The sequence below is a fragment of the Aulonocara sp. 'chitande type north' Nkhata Bay genome, linkage group LG17 (genome assembly GCF_057382095.1).
Source record: "Aulonocara sp. 'chitande type north' Nkhata Bay isolate Kocher_YH1m ecotype deep benthic linkage group LG17, A_spYH_male_GT1.1, whole genome shotgun sequence".
Lineage (NCBI taxonomy): Eukaryota > Metazoa > Chordata > Actinopteri > Cichliformes > Cichlidae > Aulonocara > Aulonocara sp. 'chitande type north' Nkhata Bay.
Window position 1 is genome coordinate 40,951,635 of NC_141360.1, and position 18,024 is coordinate 40,969,658.

General features: G+C 44.1%; 2 protein-coding genes across 3 annotated transcripts; one reads left to right on the plus strand and one right to left on the minus strand.

Annotated features, from left to right (window-relative positions):
- Nucleotides 1-1,442: 1,442 nt before the first annotated feature.
- ushbp1 (Usher syndrome 1C binding protein 1) lies at nt 1,443-10,754 on the minus strand. Its single transcript, XM_086268402.1, has 14 exons — nt 10,516-10,754; nt 9,303-9,526; nt 8,969-9,096; nt 8,618-8,781; nt 8,234-8,392; nt 7,865-8,112; nt 6,927-7,067; nt 6,710-6,798; nt 6,455-6,590; nt 6,114-6,324; nt 5,511-5,669; nt 4,183-4,280; nt 3,579-3,701; nt 1,443-3,467 (listed from the first exon to the last, which is right to left on the minus strand). Exons 1-14 carry the CDS (start codon nt 10,519-10,521, stop codon nt 3,302-3,304), a joined length of 2,052 nt encoding a protein of 683 aa, XP_086124528.1. The 5' UTR covers nt 10,522-10,754; the 3' UTR covers nt 1,443-3,301.
- A 367-nt stretch (nt 10,755-11,121) lies between these two features.
- Nucleotides 11,122-16,316, plus strand: babam1 (BRISC and BRCA1 A complex member 1). 2 transcript variants are annotated; one of them, XM_086268405.1, is made up of 9 exons: nt 11,122-11,243; nt 11,851-12,300; nt 12,388-12,446; nt 12,522-12,642; nt 12,830-12,908; nt 12,989-13,013; nt 13,114-13,243; nt 13,342-13,428; nt 15,285-16,313. In XM_086268405.1, the coding sequence occupies exons 2-9, from the start codon at nt 11,866-11,868 to the stop codon at nt 15,483-15,485; spliced, it is 1,137 nt and encodes a 378-aa protein (XP_086124531.1). In that variant the 5' UTR covers nt 11,122-11,243; nt 11,851-11,865; the 3' UTR covers nt 15,486-16,313. The 2 variants fall into 2 exon arrangements, with proteins under 2 accessions (XP_086124531.1, XP_086124532.1); XM_086268406.1 differs by lacking the exon at nt 11,122-11,243 and having other exon boundaries at nt 11,854-12,300; nt 15,285-16,316.
- The last annotated feature ends 1,708 nt before the right edge of the window (nt 16,317-18,024 follow it).

An 18,024-nucleotide genomic window follows, 5' to 3' on the forward strand; every position in this document is an offset into this window, starting at 1 on the left:
TTCCTTTATACCAACATTATAAAAACAGTTGTGCACTCTCTCAGATGAAGCATTTCTAATTTTTACCACATGTACTTGATATACAGTATGTGTTCCATTACAATAAATCACATACTGGTGTTGAATATTGCATTGTACAGAGAAGCACATTAGAATAGGAGCACGCTGTAAAAATGACCTTAAAATCTTGTTTTTGTTCATTTTTCTGATGTGGAAGCTGTTTCCATGAAAGCTTTAGCTCTGATCGAAGCACAATGAAACACTGATCTTAACTGAATTTGTAAATCTAAACAGCTTTCTCAACCTGCTGACAGGCAAGCATGCAATCCTATAAAAGCATGAAAATCCCCTAAGTGGACTTATAATGTGCAACAAGATTGTAGTCTTTATCTGTCGGCCTGTGGTGCGATGGGCTGCTGGCCTGAGCTGTTTGATCTCATTATCTGAGTGTGTGTGAGCACAAAAGCAGATGTGATAGGCCGTTTGATTGAGGTCAAATCTCTTTTGCGCTCCGCCGTGCCAAAAGCCCCCTCCATCATGCTCCCGACCCCTCTGATGGGCCGGCTGGTGTCAGAGAGCTCAGGAGTGACATGTCAGGTCAGCGAGGCAGTGCCCTATGGCACCAAGCAGAGAAGAGAGGCGTAAAGAGAGCAGGAGATGGAGTGGTTGTGGTAGGTGAGCTAATGGCTTTGAGAAAGAAGAGGTACAGGCCTGAAGGTGCAGACTGTGATGTCTTTATACAGCGTACGAAGGGACAAATTATTAAAATGCAGGAACGGATGCAGAGAGTAAATGACTTGACCTGAAACCCATGGGTCAGGACCCCCACCCCTCCACCCCCATCTCCGTATGTGCATGTGTGATTGTGTCCACCCCCACACTGATTGACAGCCGCTGTCTTTGTCTAATAATGCTTTGGGTATTTTTCCCAGGCACTAAAAGAAACGCTGCTGTCCAAAGGCTCGAGTGGAGGCTGCTACACGCGGGGGTAGAAGTGTGTCCAGAAATATGGAGCCTAAATGTTAACAGATGAGACTGTTGGGGCTAATCGCTCGGTTCTCATGCTCTTTGTTTGACTTTCCAATCTCACATCCTTTGGGAGTGCACTGTTGCAAAACTGTATTTCAGCGCATGCTTCAGCGCACACGTATCAGCTAGATTAGATTAGACCTTTCTCACTTTCTCACTTTTTAATGGTGGAAAACTACATTAGATCACAGGCGTTTAACATTACATTGAACTATTTTATTTTTGTAATTATGTTGCAAATGAATTCAGTTGAATTAGGATTTTACATGCACACAAAAACGGCCAGAAGAGACAGCTGTAGTCATTATATATCTGTATGTTTGTGGACTGTTAATGAGTCGGAAACAAGTCAGTCTTTTTTATTATTTTATTAAAAATGTTTCAAATGGTCGGCTCCAGTTGTGTTTAAAGAACAAAAACATTTCATGTGGGCTAACGTACTACACACATCTTTAAATAACAAACATGGAATATTAGCAGGGAGCCGGACAACAGCAAATATATATGCATTTATTGAAATCAGACATTTTTTGTTGTATCTACTCGATCTGGAACTTTGTGTGTGCATTTCTCAAAACAGGCAGTAATAATGTATCAAAGTATATTTAATGATTACTGCACTTACACTATGTTAGTATATTTTAAATGAAAATATACATTTTACTCCAGTTTTCCATGGTGGCGAGATATCTGAAAAATAATACGCTGTTTAAAATGAATAAACTGTCACTACTTTTATTTTGATAATTGAAAGACGACTTTTAATAGAGTGCTTTTAGGTACCGAAATAAAACATCTGAACACTTTTTCACCCCTCGAGGATAAACAAAAGAACAAAAATCCATTTCTTTCCAAGAGACATTTTGCTTTATTGCGTTGCCTTTGACACAAGAGTCACACAGAGGTTACAACAATCGTGTCATCGAAAAAACCTTTGATGAACTCAGAAGCTTAACGCAGATCTTAGAGAGCGGCAACACAAAATGGAAAGATAATTGCATCATCTGCTCTAATGGCAGCTATTACAACAATGGCGATGGTGACCTGGAGGCGTGGGGGGAGCGGGAGGACGGGCCCTCTCCGGTGACCTCTGCTCGGGAAAGGGCGAGCTCAGGCAGGAGTCGGAGCGTCAGGGGCTCGCCACCTCGTCTGGCACTGTGAACTCTCCATTCACAGCCTAACACAACAGGCAGGCATCGCTGTGACCCTGTGGGTGTGACACTCAACCTTTGCCTTAACCTCCTGACCGGCAGTCACAGCTGCAGCTAACCGGCTCGGGCAGGTCAGGGCGAGGGGTGAGAGATGAGAGCAGGGAAGATGGAGGGGGAGGAAATAAAGAGTAAAGGCAGAGCGACTGAAATATGAACGAGTGGGTGACAAAGAAGGTGAGAAGCTCAATAAGCCGGGTCTTAAAGGGTCAATCCACTGAATTTAGAAATAATAATTTAAAAAAGCCCAGTGCATCTGGAAGTATGCACATTACCAACAAATAAATAGGTACACTAGAATAAAGAGGTAACAAATAAGGTTTTTACAGGATATAAAGAAATAATTATACTGTAAGTAAATTTAAAGACTGTGTCATTTCCTGGTGATTTAGCAGAAAAACAAACAACATGGGTACTTTTCAGGGTGCAGACTGCATTATGGAAACCTTATGTTTAACCTTGCATAAAATGTTCCTCAGTATAACGGGATTACAGCATAAATGTACAAGGCAGATATTTCCAGACACGATAACTATACACAAGGTAAGTTTAGACATACGAGAGTGAGGCGAGGCTTAGAAAACGAGTAGTTACGCTACTATGTCGACTACTAACCCCGCTGTCACAAAAGGAAGGATGCCTGGCAGCAGCTTCGTGCAGTTGGTGTTTGCAGGAAAATGGACGCGTGCACTGTTGAGGTCAGTCCCGAGGCCTTTAGTGGGCTCAGTCTTTGAGTCCCAGCTGTTTGTCTGATGTGGATCCTTTTAGAGACGCCAAGCTTTAGAGTCCAATTCAGTTTATTGATAAATCTTACACAACCGTTCAGGTAGAAATCACAGTGTTATGTTTTATTTTTTACCCCCCAAGAGCCAAAGAAAGTGCTGGATGTCATTAATGATTGCTAGATAAATAGATATTCTTTACAGGCCCAGAAAAAGGCTAAAAATCTAAGCATGTAATATAAACTAGATAAAAGCAGAAAGCTATACTCGTCATATTTACACATGTAGCTGATGTGATTAAGATACGGATGTCGAGATGGCTTTCAGCGAAGACTTGATGTCTTATAAAACAGTCTCTTCCCTCCTCCACTCCAAGGCTTCCTCTGCAGCTTTTGCAGCTCCGCCCTGGCCGTGTCGACTCTCCATCGAGGCCGCCAATTTCTGCTCCAGCCGCCACACCTGCTCCCGATACTTCCTCCGTATCTGACGGTATGAACTCAAGGCTTTGCTGCGACGAAAAGATCCACATGACTTTTTAACTTTGACTCAAGCTGAGCACAAAGGGCCTGATGAACAGACACCAAAGAAGTATATTCAGCAGCTTTCTTTTTCCATTCACCTGTGAGCTTGTGTGAGGCGAGCTATCTGCTCCGCATTGTCCCTCCTGTGGGAGGAACTGTCTGAGACGGCTGCGTTCAGTGACTCATGGACCAAAGCCAGCCGCTTCTTCAAGGCTTGCTCCCTGGAAAAAGAAATAGTGAGGTCAGTGGGTAAACATGCTGTGAGGTTATTCATTTTGCTGCAAGCACAAAAGATGTTTACTCACAGACTCATATTTAACATGCGTCCTTGGCCTTAGGGCCGCTGTGACGCATTGTGTTAACAGGAGTGCTTTATTTAAAAGTATTCAGCACTCTAGGTCAGAAGAGAAAAGGTGCTCTCTGAAGCACATCGTGGAGAGAAACAGCTAGAAATTCTTTATGTGCAAAGTCTGCAGCGTTCCTAAGCAACAGTTCAAAGCGGCCAAGAGATGTCTGACACATTTTCAAACCTGATTATATTCAAGTACGTCCACATATTCAACATCCAGATAATTACTATCATAATTATTATCAGATTTTATTGTTAAAACACGAAACTAGAAGTTGTCAAGAGCTAAAGTGCTTCTATATAGAGGCCATATGACACCGACAGGTATGGAAAAGACAGAATCCAACCCTCACCTCTGCAGGACCGCCTGCAGCTCTTTCAGGATGGGTCTTGTCCTATAACCAGCGATGTCCCCTTCACAACCGAGCTTCGCTGCGTTCTCACAGAGCCTCTGAAACACAACGTTCAGTTAAGATACCGCCCAAAGTCCCAAAGGTGTCTTCACTTCTCCTCTGGCGTATGTGCACTTTAATCTAAAGCTGTGGCTCCAGGCTGTCATCATGCAATGTCTCGTGTTTTTAGCTCTGAAGTGCTTTTACACTTTAAGGCTCATGGGACACTGTTGGCCGTGGACACCGAAGTTTGTGAGTATGATAGCTTGAAAATGAGGTGGATTTGATATCCCAATATTGACCTCAAGGTCAAGGTCAGAGGTCAAGTTTTCTCAAAACCTTGTGAATGTAATTAATTGAGATTTTCTAATTCATACCATACGAGCTACTATGAGGCTGGGGCTGGTGGTCGCCAGTATTTCTTACAGTTCAGTGTCCAACAGACCGAATAAAGTGATCTGCGAGGCCAGTAGTGTTGTGGGGATGGAGCTGGACTCTCAAAGGGGTGTCAGAGAGGTGGACGTTGTCCAGGACAAGGACGACGCTGGACGATACCTCCCACCCACTACATGACGTGTTGGCCAGTGACAGGAGCACGCTCAGTGAGAGACAGAGGAACCATCCCTGCCTGTGATCAGTTACTGCTCTTACTGTCTCAGAGCGATGTGACCACATAATTTCCTCAAACGTATTCTGATTCTAACATCATTTGTTTTTATCATTGACCGTATCAGGAACATAATACTTGGGTCTAATTTCTCCAGCTGAGCAAAATCAGCTGGTTCAGACGCCTGCATGTACACGCAGCATTTATTACACGGCCTGGGCGCTGACTGAGATTTTAGGTGAAGTAGCCAAACAGGACACAGTCTGCAGAAACCAGGCAGCGTGCAGCACAGGAAGTTTGAAAGCTATTCACATTTGTAATCTGGAGGCAAAGAGCCAGTGCAAATTAACATCACGGGGGGAAGGAAAGCTAAAGGAGCTGTTCCACTCTTTGTCATTTGACAATGACAGAGATGCGCGGCATGAATCTGTGCTGCAGTGACAGGACAGCTCAGCAGAAGACCTTGTGGAACCAAAATATCCTTCCTGGCCTGGAGGGATTCTGCTTTTGTAGATGTGTGATTTCCCACGTGGGGCACCCATATTTGAATCGGGTCTGTCACAGTAGACCAGCGTCCTGCTCCCTCTTGCTCGTTTCACCTTGACTTTGTATTATTTTCCAATTTGAAAAAAAGAAAGGATAAAAACCCCGTCTGGATTGCTGCTGCAGGAGTGTATCCTACCTGTTGTTCAGGCCTACGATCCTCCACCTCCTCTTGGAGACTTTCTGGGATGAAGACCCCAGCTGCTCCCTGAGCCTTCTGGCCCATTAAACTCCACTCCAGACACCTCAGCTCTTTCTCCTTGAGGCGGATTAAAGCTCGCAGATCTGACATCTCCTCCTGAACAAAAGCGGTTATTTAAAGAGTGGCAGCTACAAATCAATAGAGGCACCAAAGCCCAGCTTTGGTGCCTCTATTGATTTGATAAATATTACCTCAGATTGTCAATGCATGAAGATTTCTTTAGAATATCCTGATGTTGTGTCCCCTGATTTTTCTTTTTTGTTTGCATGTAAATTCATGAAACTCTGTCTCGTTTAGCTGGTTTGCACTTTTGTTTGAGTTATTATGAATTTATTATAATCTGTATATTCATGGCGTCTCATCCACTATATCCTGTATATGTATTTAGAGTACTATGCAAACAGTGTTTTAGGAAATTGTGCAAATATTTTACTCCTTTCATAGAATAAATCTGTTTCACTCATAATCTCTTTGCATCCATAGTTTTGCATGCTTTTTTTTTTTTTCCTGGCCATGGTGTGATTGTAATGTACGTCATACCCTGACTGAGATCAGTTCATAAAACAGGGAAGCCTTCTCCTTCTTGTTATCAGGCTTGTCTTTAGTCATGTGACCCCCTCTTTGTCCAGGTGGGCTCAGTTTGGCCTCTGCTCCTGGACCTGGCTTAGGGAGGCAAATGGCTGCCCGGTCCCTCTTCAGGCGCTCAATTTGCTGCCGGAGAGCCGCCTCCCGATCCTCGGGCTCGGGCGTCCTGTGGGGTTACTTGCAGTGAACAAGCTGACAAAAGCGCAGCCCAAGAAATTTGCATATTTGAAGTTCCTACACGGTGATCTCGAACTCTTTCGTCAGCTTTGTTGTGTGTAAGCGTTTTAAAACATCACCTCTGCCCGGTGTGACTCGCTGTTTCCGTCTCCTCTGTGACCCCTGCTGTCGAGAAGGAGGTGGACAGCTCTTCAGTGCCCATTTTCCTCAGCTGAGCTAATGGACTGTCTGGGTCCCGAATGTCACCGACCGGCTCTGATGATGGGAAAAAGAGAGAACACAACTGTGTCTAATGCTTGAAAGCCGTATATTGTACATGTGAGTGTCTGAGTGCTCTTTGGTGCGAGCAGTATTAAAACTCGGTATTCCATCACCTGCTGAGACACTCTGCTGAGGACTGCTTTGCTGCTTCCTGGCGTCATAAAGCGACAGCAGCTCGCCGTAGGCCTCTTCACACTCCTCACTGTCAGTCCCAAAACACAAAACGTGACCTTGCTAATACTGTTAAACCGACCTGTGCGTGCTGATGGTTTCTGACAGGTGATAACGAACTCGTCCAGCGTTGACACAGACAGAAATATTTATTGGTACCAGTATCTGAGAGCCATCTGCAGGGCCGAGCAGTCGGACTCAAGCCTGTTCAGCGTGAGATTGATCTGCTCCGACTCTCCTTTCCTTCGCTCCAGAGCTGCAGTGAGACGTTCGTTTCTGGCCTTCAGCCTCTCGATGCATCTGCGGTAAAGTGAGTGAGGATGAGGGGATTAATTCAATTCAATTCAATTTTATTTATATAGCGCCAAATCACAACAAAAGTCGCCTCAAGGCGCTTCAGAGAGAAAAACCCAACAGTCATATGACCCCCTATGAGCAGCACTTTGGCGACAGTGGGAAGGAAAAACTCCCTTTTAACAGGAAGAAACCTCCAGCAGAACCAGGCTCAGGGAGGGGCGGGGCCATCTGCTGTGATTGGTTGGGGTTAAGAGTGAAATGGCTTTAATGATCAAAATAACACATGAAGAAGCTGCTTTACTTGATTGGTTGAGTTAAACTTCAGCAATTACATCATCAATCAGACCAGTGAGATTTGAGATTTGACCCTTATAAGCACTTTGAGGCGGTCTTCAGGAGGCAGAGCAGGTCATCTACTAATGGCAAGGTTGGTGGTTCGATCCCTGGCTCCTCCAGCCTGTATGCTAATTATCCTTGGGCATAAAAAACTAATCCCAAGTCGGAGTGTGAATGTTAAATAGAAAGCACTGGTGAATGTGGCCTGTTGTATAAAATGCTTTGAGTACTCTGTTAAAGCAGAAAGGTGATAAGAACCAGTGTTACAGATATCTACCTGAATCTTTAAATGAGCTGTGGGAGGTTATAAGAACATGTAGTCATAAGTCTAGTAAGTGAAACTGTATCTGTGTCTTTCTTTACATACATGTAAATACAGGGACAGCGTGTGTCAACAATGTGGTAGTCGAGTTTTTATTTTTATTTATAACTCCTAAACCTTCTAAGCTGCTAATCACTCCCACCTGTTGAGCCGCTCTGTCTCAGACTCCAGGCTAAGGGGGCTGGGACAGAGACTGCCCGAGTTAACTGATCCCAGTGGAGATCCATCCCCACCCACAGTCAGAGGCGTCACAGCTCTGTTGGCTCTCCTGTGGAGTAAAGGTGAACCGGGATAGGGGGGCGAGGCCCAGTCTGGACTTAGGGCCCCAGCAGTGGGCCGGTAGGAAGGAATGTGGCCGCCAGACCTCCAGGCTTTATGGAGACCAACCAGCTGAAACACAGGAGAAAGGCAGCTGCACTGATTCTTGTCAGTCTCTTGTAGTGTTTATTGGATCTTTGTCCACTGAACGAGATTCATTCTGGCTAATAAAGTACGAGACATCTTCTCCCACCTTGTTCTTCTCCTCTTCCACCTGGCTGATGCTGCTCTGTGGGGGGCTTCTGAGAGCAGACTCCTGTTTGTCCCCATCCAGCATGTCTTCCTGGTACTGGTCTCTTGGGAAGCTCGACCGGCACGAAATCCCAAACTCTCTTTCCATCTCTTCCAATATCTGTTGGAAATGAAGCAGGATCATGAAAGGGACTGATGGGAGTCTAAAGACAGTCTGAACAATGACATTTTTTTCTCATAAACTGATCCTTGCTGAATTTTCTTTTTTTATGAAAGAAGAAGAGCCAGTATATGGACCTGAAGCTCTTTTTCTTGGGCTTTGCAGCTTTAAATTACTTAATAGATGTTTTAATTGTGATTATTCTTATTTGTTTTTAACTTATACCTGGCTGGCTTTAACCCAGTTCTCTTGAGCTGCTCTCAGATGCTCTCTGTGCGTTTCCTGGTCAGAAGCTGTGATGGGGGCCGCCCAGGTCCTTCTGAAGCTGATGGAGTCCTCCACTGATGATAAAACCTCCTGCAGTTTGCTCCAGACAACACCACTGCCTCCTAGTGGATAGAAAGCAAAGGTGCAGGGATATATGCAGTATATGATGCTCAAACAAACATAAAATATGCAATAAAGGACATAAACATAAAATATTAATCGGTGGAAGCTTCTGAATTGGATGAAAGTGCATGGCATCCAAACTGATAAGCTCTGCTGATGAACGAGTGATGCTATGGTAACGCCAACCTTGGTCATTCAGTGGAGGTTTAGATGTTGGGCTGTTTCTTTCTGGGCTGCTTCTAACGAGCCGGTGAGACAGAAGATCTGGAACCAGAGGCCTGGATGGAGCCGGCGGTCTCGTGTCATCTGGTTCACTGCAAGAGTAGTGCGTTTACACGAGCTATAGGTTGAATATCAAACTCCCTATTAATGTGAAAATATGTGTGGTATTGCCCACAAGGATGAATACAAATCCACAGATTTCAGGTGTCTTGTAAGGATGGCATTAGTATTCAAGTCAAAGTGGAGCCAAAGGTGATGCTGCAGTAAATCCAGCCGTCGCGCCGGGCGCCTCGCTTACCTTGGAGCTTTTAGTGACCCCATCTTCTTGTTCAGTTCAGCAATGATGTTGAGCAGCGTGCCCACTTCAGCCTCACACTGAGCCAGCTCTGCTGGTGTAGGCTCGAGGATGACTGCAGGGTCACAGCCCTCGTGGTAGAGGGAGATATAGTCACTCGGGCTCATCGCCTCCTTGTCACACCTTGACCCTGCATCCAGACTGTCACATCTGCCTCGCCTGAAATCCTACAGAAACATGGAGTCGTGTTTGGACTGAAAGAAAAAATAACTTGGAGGACCCATTCATTTAGTTTTTTGCTGTATTTTTTTTTATATTTCTGCAATCTGTCACGTCTGCGTGCACCAATAATAACACACATCACACCCGATGTATGCAGCCTTCTTCCGTCCTGTGAACAAGCACCTTTCAGTGAGTACAGCAAAATAATTTAATTATATAATGTATCAGCATTAAAAATCTGTTACGCTATTGAGCCAAACATGTTTGGCAGCTATTGTTCTGAGCAACGGAAAAGGAGGAAACTAAAACATCCTGACATCCAACTTCCTGCCAAGCAAATATTTGTGGACCGAACCATCTATTGTTTTCATGAAGAACGCTGAACAAATCTCTCAGACACAAAATGTTGAATCAGAACAAAATGTTACTCTTTAATTATGGAATTAACTACAGTCAGATGTAGAATGAAAATGTACTTTTTAAACGATTGAACACATACATCTTTTTAATAACACACGTATATATGGTGCAGGCCAGAGTTGGCAACATACTTGAAATTCCTTATCCTCATTACCAAACTATTCCCAGTCAGTGTCAGAGAAAAGTCATTTAGGCATGAAAAGGGGGAATAAAGACTTTACGCATGCTGTCAGACCAACTCTCTGATTTCAGATTTGTGGATTTTATTACTTATGTGCAAAGTGCATGTTTTCAAACAGTAAAAAGTCTTACCCTGCCTTATCGATGGGGCAGATTAAATCATTTAAAAGTCTCTATTATGAGGCTGCAGCAGTTCTGCAAACAACAGTTCTTCTCTTATGGGGCATATTGGAGCAACATGCGACATCTGCATTAGGCATTTACCAGTGACAGCTTTGAACTGCATTACAAACTCATATACTGTGTCACATATCATAAGCTCAACTGGATTTATGTTGCTCCCAATCTCACTAAACCTTCAAAACAATCCCTCAAACATTTCATCATAACTTACCTCCATGCTCGCTGATCTGTGTGACTGCAGAAGTGACTCAGTTTACCACGTGTGTAAAAAAAAATAAAAAATTGACAAAATGAGGGTCTGTTTTCTTCCGTCCTACTATTTTGTGTAATTATATTTTCCAAGAGTCAGTCAGTCTCTGTAATAAGTCTGCTCTCTCCATGTCTGCCTAACACTGTTTTGTGTGATGGGTGAAGTAAGTGGAAAAGTCATCCCCACCCATTCCCTTTCACTCTGAGTCCTTTCCTGTTTTGTCCGTAGTGTGCTTCTATGTCTGATTATGACCAAAGGGGGTGTGAATTATCCTATCTGGTTAAAATGTGATATATACGCAGGAAAATGCTACCTGTTTATTTTTTGGATACAATCTGCAGACCGGTGTTGGCAAAAAATATAGTAAAAGACTCACTTTGGTAGAATAAATTCAATACATCAATAAATCAATCGATTACTTATGCATGACAGTATCTGTGGACTCAAACAAAGCTTTTTATGATACTACTACTACTGCTACTGCAGTAAAAACTATATTATTAGGTCAGCAAAACTGTTTTTGAGCACCACAATCCATAAACTTCATTACCCACAATTCCATTGTACCCGTTCCAGTTTCTGGTTATATCATTTCCGTTCAGAACAAATGTTAGCTCGCTGTTGGAATATTTCTCAGTCCTCAATGAGTTGTTACCGTATATAAATACAAGACCTGTCGTAATAATTAAGTAAGTGTCTGTTCTTCTTCTTCCAAATGTAAAAGTTATACTTCAGTTCACAGAGTGACTGATTTGACGTATTTGTTTTAGTTAAAGCTAACTAATGCTAACGGCTAATGTTGCTACAGCCGTGGAGCATCAGCTGCTCTGTCTGCTGTGGTTTTTAGCACTTTGTCAGGTTTTCTGGTCGCATTGACTCAAGCTTTTGCCAATTAATAATATTTCCTGTAAATATACACCACTGCGTTTATCTACACATAACACTCGAGCTAACACGTGGAGAAGCAGTCCTTGTGTGTAAAATGAACTTTACACTGGACTGAGTTTGTACTGAAAGTAGAAATATGATTTTAAAGTTGATGAGAATGGTTGTGTGGTGGTCTGGTGTAAATGTGCCCTCTGTAAGATAGGGACAAGCGGTGTCGTTTATGAGAAGCCCGTGTTTAGGATTTTAGGTGGATTTGCACTTGTTGGTCTTTGTGAAGGATGGACAGCAAGCAAAGTTACAAATATTATACCAGCCTTTTAATGTCAAGTGAGTCCATCACCTGTTAAATGCTAGAAATCTTTGAGAGCCAGAATAACTAACTTCACCTCACCACCTCCACTTCTGTAGCTTCCTCCTTTATCAATGGACACACCAGAGCCCGGCCAGGCAGATGGAGAGGAGCGTCTTGTAGAGCTCCGACCTCGAACGCGCTCCAACCCAGAGGGTGCTGAGGACCGACGCAGCAGCACTGGCAGCCTCGGAGGCAACGGGAACCCCAGCATATCTCAGCCTGCCGTGGGAAGTCGTGTGGAGGGAGAAGGTGAGGCCTCGACCAGCGACAGCCCTCCAAGTTCCACCACCGCAACCATCTCAGTGTCTACGGCTCAGGCTGTGGCTCCTACTGCCGTCACAGGTGCGACTGCTGCGGCCAGTGCTGCGGTACCACTGTCCACTACGGCCGTGTCAACCAAAGACTGGCCAAAGTCCACACAGCAGCACCCCACACTCACCACGTCCGTCCCTTCACCGGCAGAGTATCAGCTCAGAGTGCCCCGTGTAAACTGCCCAGAGAAAGTGGTGGGTCCACTTAGCATTTCAGATTTTTGAAGAGTCACAAGAAAAAAAAAAGTCATTTTCACTGTCAGTTCTTCTCTTTTATGACAGATTATCTGCTTAGATCTTTCTGAAGAGATGTCTTTGCCAAAGCTGGAGTCCTTTAACGGGTAGGCGGCTGCATGTTAAACTTCATTGTGTATCGTCAAAGTTTCACCGCCTAATTTGACTGTTTTTCAACCTAGGTCTAAAACGAATGCTCTGAACATATCCCAGAAGATGATTGAGATGTTTGTCAGAACAAAACACAAGATTGACAAACGGCACGAGTTTGCTCTGGTGGTCGTCAACGATGACGCCCTGTGGGTGAGTACGAGAGCTGTTAGGATGCTTTTTCTTATGTGTGACTTCTAAAAAATGTAGAAGACTCAACACACTCTTAGCCGTTTGTTTGGGCATGATCATGTAGTTCCTTTTTGTTGTTGTTGTCTATGGCGGTTGAATGCACTTCCCTAATGTAACGTCATTTAATCCATCTGTGGACATATCTCAGCTGTCAGGCTTTACCTCTGATCCCAGGGAGCTGTGTAGCTGCTTGTATGACCTGGAGACCAACGTGTGCGAGTCCTTCAGTATCCTTAAACTGAAACTGACAAAAAAATGCTAGTAACTTCTAGATGTTTGGTTTTGACCCTTAACTCCCCTTTTATAGACCTGGAAGATCTCCTTAATGTCATGTAAGTAACAGATCTGCTGTAAATTTGATTAAAAATGCGATTTTTTTAGCTTCTAAACACATAAGTGTTTCAACTGTTTGCTCATTTTTTGCCTTTGCAGACATCAGAAAATCGAGCTGCCGTTGATGGAGAATATTCAGACTATCCCGCCTCCGTATGTGGTGCGGACTGTGCTTATCTACAGCCGTCATGCTGGGCAGCTGCAGTTCAACCCATCTGAGGCTGTTAGTGTAAGTACAGCACAGTCTCTCTTTGTGTCTGTATTTTAGTTTTTACACGTGGGACCTGTTCCTGACTGTGCACTTTGTGTTTCTCTGTCCTGTCACAGAAAATGCTGCAGTCGCCATATTTTTTCTTCGACGTGGTCTATTTGCACAACGGGGTGGAAGAGCAGGGGGATGAGACCAGCTGGAGGGTGAGTGCAGAAGCTGGTGATGGTTCAAACTGTGTGCAGCAGCTCCATGTACCAGGTTTGACGCCCTTTTACCTTCAGAAGTGCCTTAAATCTGTATGGCACAGGTTCAACAAGGTGCTGGAAACATTCATCAGAGGTCTCGGTCCATAAACCATCGCATCAAATAGTATCCAGTCTCAAACTGACCGCAGCCTTAGACTGTCACTGACCGGGTGGTTAAAGGAGTCAAACAAGCTTCATGCTGTGCCACAGCGATGCAGTTACTGTCCTACCAAAGGGGGGGACATGTGGATGATTATTAACATGAGGAATAAGAAAACAGAGGAACATAAAATACCTCGTGATCAAGATCAAATCTGTTAAAATAAGTTAGTTCAGTGGATAAGACGACACAATAATGGCACACAGTGCGTGAGTGCTTTACTGACAACACATTTTTCAGCTAGCAAGTATTACACAAACCACACTATACGCTCATTGGTTACTTTCTTAGGTGCACGCGATCAGTTGCTTGTTAATGCAAATATCCAATCGGCCAATCACATGTCAGCATAGCAGGTGATTTAAGTCACTTTAAACGTGACGTGTTTTGGTGCCTTAATGTTGAAGCAGACGGGCTACAACAGCAGGAGAGCGCCCTGGCTGCCACTCCTGTCAGTTACAAACAGGAAACTGAGGCTACGCTCCGCACAGGTTCAACAAAATTAGAAGATTGGAGTGTGGCAAATATTTCCTTGGCACACTTTGGTCCTTTTAGTACCAGCTGAGAATCGTTTAAAGCAGGGGTGTCCAACTCCAGGCCTCGAGGGTGTCCTGCAGGTTTTAGATCTCACCCTGGGACATCACGCCTGAATCAAACGATGAGTTCATTGCCAGGCCTCTGGAGAACTTCAAGATATTTAAACCAGCTGTGTTGGATCAAGGACACATTTGAAACCTGCAGGACACCTTGAGGCCTGGAGTTGGACACCCCTGAGTATTGTTGCTGACCACAGTGATGCGATCTCCTGATGGCTGCTCCCAGCAGCGTGACGCACCATCTCATAAAGCTTAAATCATCTCAAGCTGGTTTCTTGAATGTGACGATGAGATCACTGCACTTAGATGACCTCTGCCGTTAGAGCGCGTTGGCCTTTCGGATGTGGTGGAACGGGAGATTTCCACGATGACTGTGCAGCAACTGCGTGATGCTATCACGTCAAGAAGAACCAAAAACTCTGAGAAATGTTTCCAGCGTTCTGTTGAATCAGTGACCCAAAGGATTGAGACAGCTGAGACAAGCGGTACCAACAAGGTCCAGTGAGTGCATGTTGTAACCTTTGAATAAATCCAAACCTTTACTTGTCTAAACATAAAGTACGTCCTTGTTTCTCGTCAGTGTTCAGCATGTTTGAAAAGCCTCTGTGGCATGTTAAATGTGAACCAGGGCACCGCTGTAGTTACTGGTTTGAGCGTTAAAGCTCTGCTCTGAGGCAATTCGCTGCATGTCGTCCCCTGCATCGTCTCCCAGCTTTCATGTCTTCTCTCCACTGTCCCATCTCATTAAAGGCTAAAACCCCCCCAAAATATATATTTGAAAAAATGAACCATCTATGCCTCCAAGCTTATCTTTTAAGATATTTTCTGCACATTGTAAGACAGCGATGCCAAACTCTGGGCTGTGGAGCTTTTGCACGCCCGACTCACCTTCAAAGCCTTTGCTGCTCTCGTGTTCACACCCAGTGATGATAAAACTGCAGTACTGACTCTAAAAACCAGCACCGGCCTTTTGATTCTGTATGTAAAAAGCTGTTTTACACTGTCTCACCTGATATTCTCTTGCATACTCTTAAACTGAGTATTTGCTTTTTCTCCAGGACAACTACACCTCTTTCAGTAACCTGGACTCTAAGGGCATGTGTTACCGCTTTGAGGTTTCCTTAGGCGGACCCGCCATTGAGCTGCACAATTGCATGGCCAAACTTCTGGCTCACCCTTTACAAAGGCCTTTCCAGAGTCATGCATCTTACAGCCTGCTGGAGGGGGACGACCCCCAGGACATTGAGGCAACAGTTTAAAATGGGACACTGGCTTCTCTGTGAAATCCACACGCACGCGTTTCGGTTTTTCCTCCACATTATGACCATTTTTTCTCTTAGCTGCTGTAATTCATGTATTATTTGGGATGTAGGTGTAGATCTAAGGATAACCAAGGGGTTTGGTAAGTTGCCAACTGCACAGACATTGTATGTCCATACTAAAATAGACGAGTGATTTTTTTTTTTCTTCATCTTAGCTGCAGAACTCATGCAGCTGTTAGCTGCAGGTGTCGTGAGAATGATTAAAAGTCCCAGAATCCAAGAAAAAGATAAAAGAGCAGCTAAACGGTGTAAAGGCATCATTCATCCCTCGTTGCTTTCTAACACACCACACTGCTCCGAAGCAGGCGATCGGGAAACTAATGAACCTTAATTTGAAGTAATGAATCACAGAGACACGTGATCCTGCCTGTACGTCTGTTTTAATCTACTTTGTTTTATAAGGGCTTGTTTTCTTTCTTAGCTGTCACACTTACGTTATGTTACATAAGCAATGAAAAAATAAAGGGTATGATTGTAAAAACGGCCCTTTGCACTGCCCGTAGATGCACTCGAAACACGTTGTGTACAGATGACGTTTGTAAAACTGTTTCTGCGGATTAAAAACGTTCGTTTAATGACACTTGTCGTGTTCGTGTGTTTGATGTCATTTTTTTAATGTCTAGCTTTTGTCAGGAGATGGCAGCAAAGCCTCTGCTGGGATCCTTCAGCTGTAACTGTGATTTCACTGCAGCTCAGATGTCTTTATATTCGTGTTTATGGCGGTGATTGAGCAGTCGAGCAGCAGACACCGTTGTAAACAGGAAGTCTTCTCCAGTTGTAGCATGAAGATTAATTCAGTGTGGAGGTTCTCAGTCTTGTTCTGATGCTTCACGTGCTGTTTGAATGTTAGTGAAGCACTGACGGCATCAGTCATGTCTCTATCATATTCAGTTTGGTTCCGCTCCATATTTTCCCCTCGTTGAGCTGCAGCGCTCTGTCCCCCGGGTTGAGAATCACCGCTTTAGCTGTAAAATATGTTTTCCCGTCACCTCAAAGATGTCTAGTCTGTTATCTTAAAAGGTGTCTTATCACGGTCTTCAGCCATTTGGTTTCCTGCTTTTGTTCACGTTATCTAACACCTCTTTCCCGACTCGTTGTCTTCTGTCACTCTTAACATGCCTCATAAATAAGTTTTTCCACCTGAGGACAGGTTGTCAGGGAGACAATAGGGAGCAGGAAAGCTTCAGGCTCAGAGGCCCTTTCCCCTTTCACACCCTTCCCCGGCTGACCCGACTGCGCCTGACGTCACCGGCTCTGCCGTGGATGCCGTGGGTGGGACGGGGGGTGAAGGGTGTCTGCGCTCTGCAGGGAGAATTTGTTATTCCCCATCCCCACAGAATGACAGGTCCCTATTGTTTTCACTCCTTCACTCCTCCACTACCACGACTCCTTTCCGTGCTCGTTCAAGACAGGATATGCTGGAAAAAAATTTTGTTTGGCATTTTCTGCTTTTACTCCTTAAATGGTTCATATTGTTCATCAAGCACCAGGGGAATACATCAGTCTGCAGCAGCTATAATTAAATAGGAATATTTCCTGTTGTTTCTTCATTATTTTTATATCTCATGGAGTCATGGGTAAAAAAAAAACATAAGCAGTCTTACTAAAGTACTGAACGTCTGTGCTTCTGGTGGACATGAGTCCTGACTGATTGGATATTTATCTGAGAAAATATGATGTATGTAGTTTATGAATGTGGCGTGGTTGTTGATGCAGCTGAGCTGCTTGGAGTATTTGAGAAACTGTTGATCTGCTGGGATTTTACTGCACATCCATCTCTAGTGTTAAAAAAGAGGTTTTATTTATGTAGTGGCAAATTACAACTGTTACTTTATACTGTAAGGTCAAGACTGTACAGTAATACAAAGAGAAACCAGAGCGCTTCAACCAACGTTTGTAGAAGAGCATCTATGAACGACTGTGGCAGATGGGCCCCAGCAGCAGGAGGCCTCACCTGCCAACAGGAACCTGAGGATTGAAACTGGACCACAGAAGATTAGAAAAATGTTGCCCGGTCTGTTGAGTTTTGCTGCAAATAGCATGAAATCAAATCATCGACCCATCCCGCTGCAGCCCAGCCTGGGTGTTGTTGCTGGGTCCATATCTATGACTGCAGTGCACCTTCTTCTGATGCCGCTGTGATGCTGTCGCACCAATATGGACCAAAATCCCTGAGAAATGTTTGCAGCACCTTGTTGTTTCTGTGCCACAAATTATTATTAAGGTGCTTCTGAATGCAAAAGTGGGTCCGACCCGTTACCACCGAGGCACAATGAAGTGATTGCTCGCTTATTTTAAACCCTAATTTAAGGTCATTTAATAGAGTTCGTAGATTCCACTACAGGAGAGCATGCAGCCTCTGCAAAGGCGACTTCTTTAGGCAGCGTGAGCACATTTTGTTAGAACTGACGGTTTTCTTACAGTTTTTGTTGAAAAGCTTTAAATGTATTTATGTCTTGAAGATCTTTAAATCTAA

Bases quoted from the DNA above. Each gene is read 5' to 3' on its own strand.
- ushbp1 (XM_086268402.1), bottom strand. The intron at 6,325-6,454 runs GTGATGTTTTAA...GTAACCCCACAG, and splicing joins GCGAGTCACACCGGGCAGAG to GACGCCCGAGCCCGAGGATC. The intron at 4,281-5,510 runs GTAGGATACACT...GTTGTGTTTCAG, and splicing joins ATCGTAGGCCTGAACAACAG to AGGCTCTGTGAGAACGCAGC.
- babam1 (XM_086268405.1), top strand. From the start codon at position 11,866: ATGGACACACCAGAGCCCGGCCAGGCAGATGGAGAGGAGCGTCTTGTA. The intron at 12,643-12,829 runs GTGAGTACGAGA...GACATATCTCAG, and splicing joins TCAACGATGACGCCCTGTGG to CTGTCAGGCTTTACCTCTGA. The intron at 13,244-13,341 runs GTAAGTACAGCA...GTCCTGTCACAG, and splicing joins ACCCATCTGAGGCTGTTAGT to AAAATGCTGCAGTCGCCATA.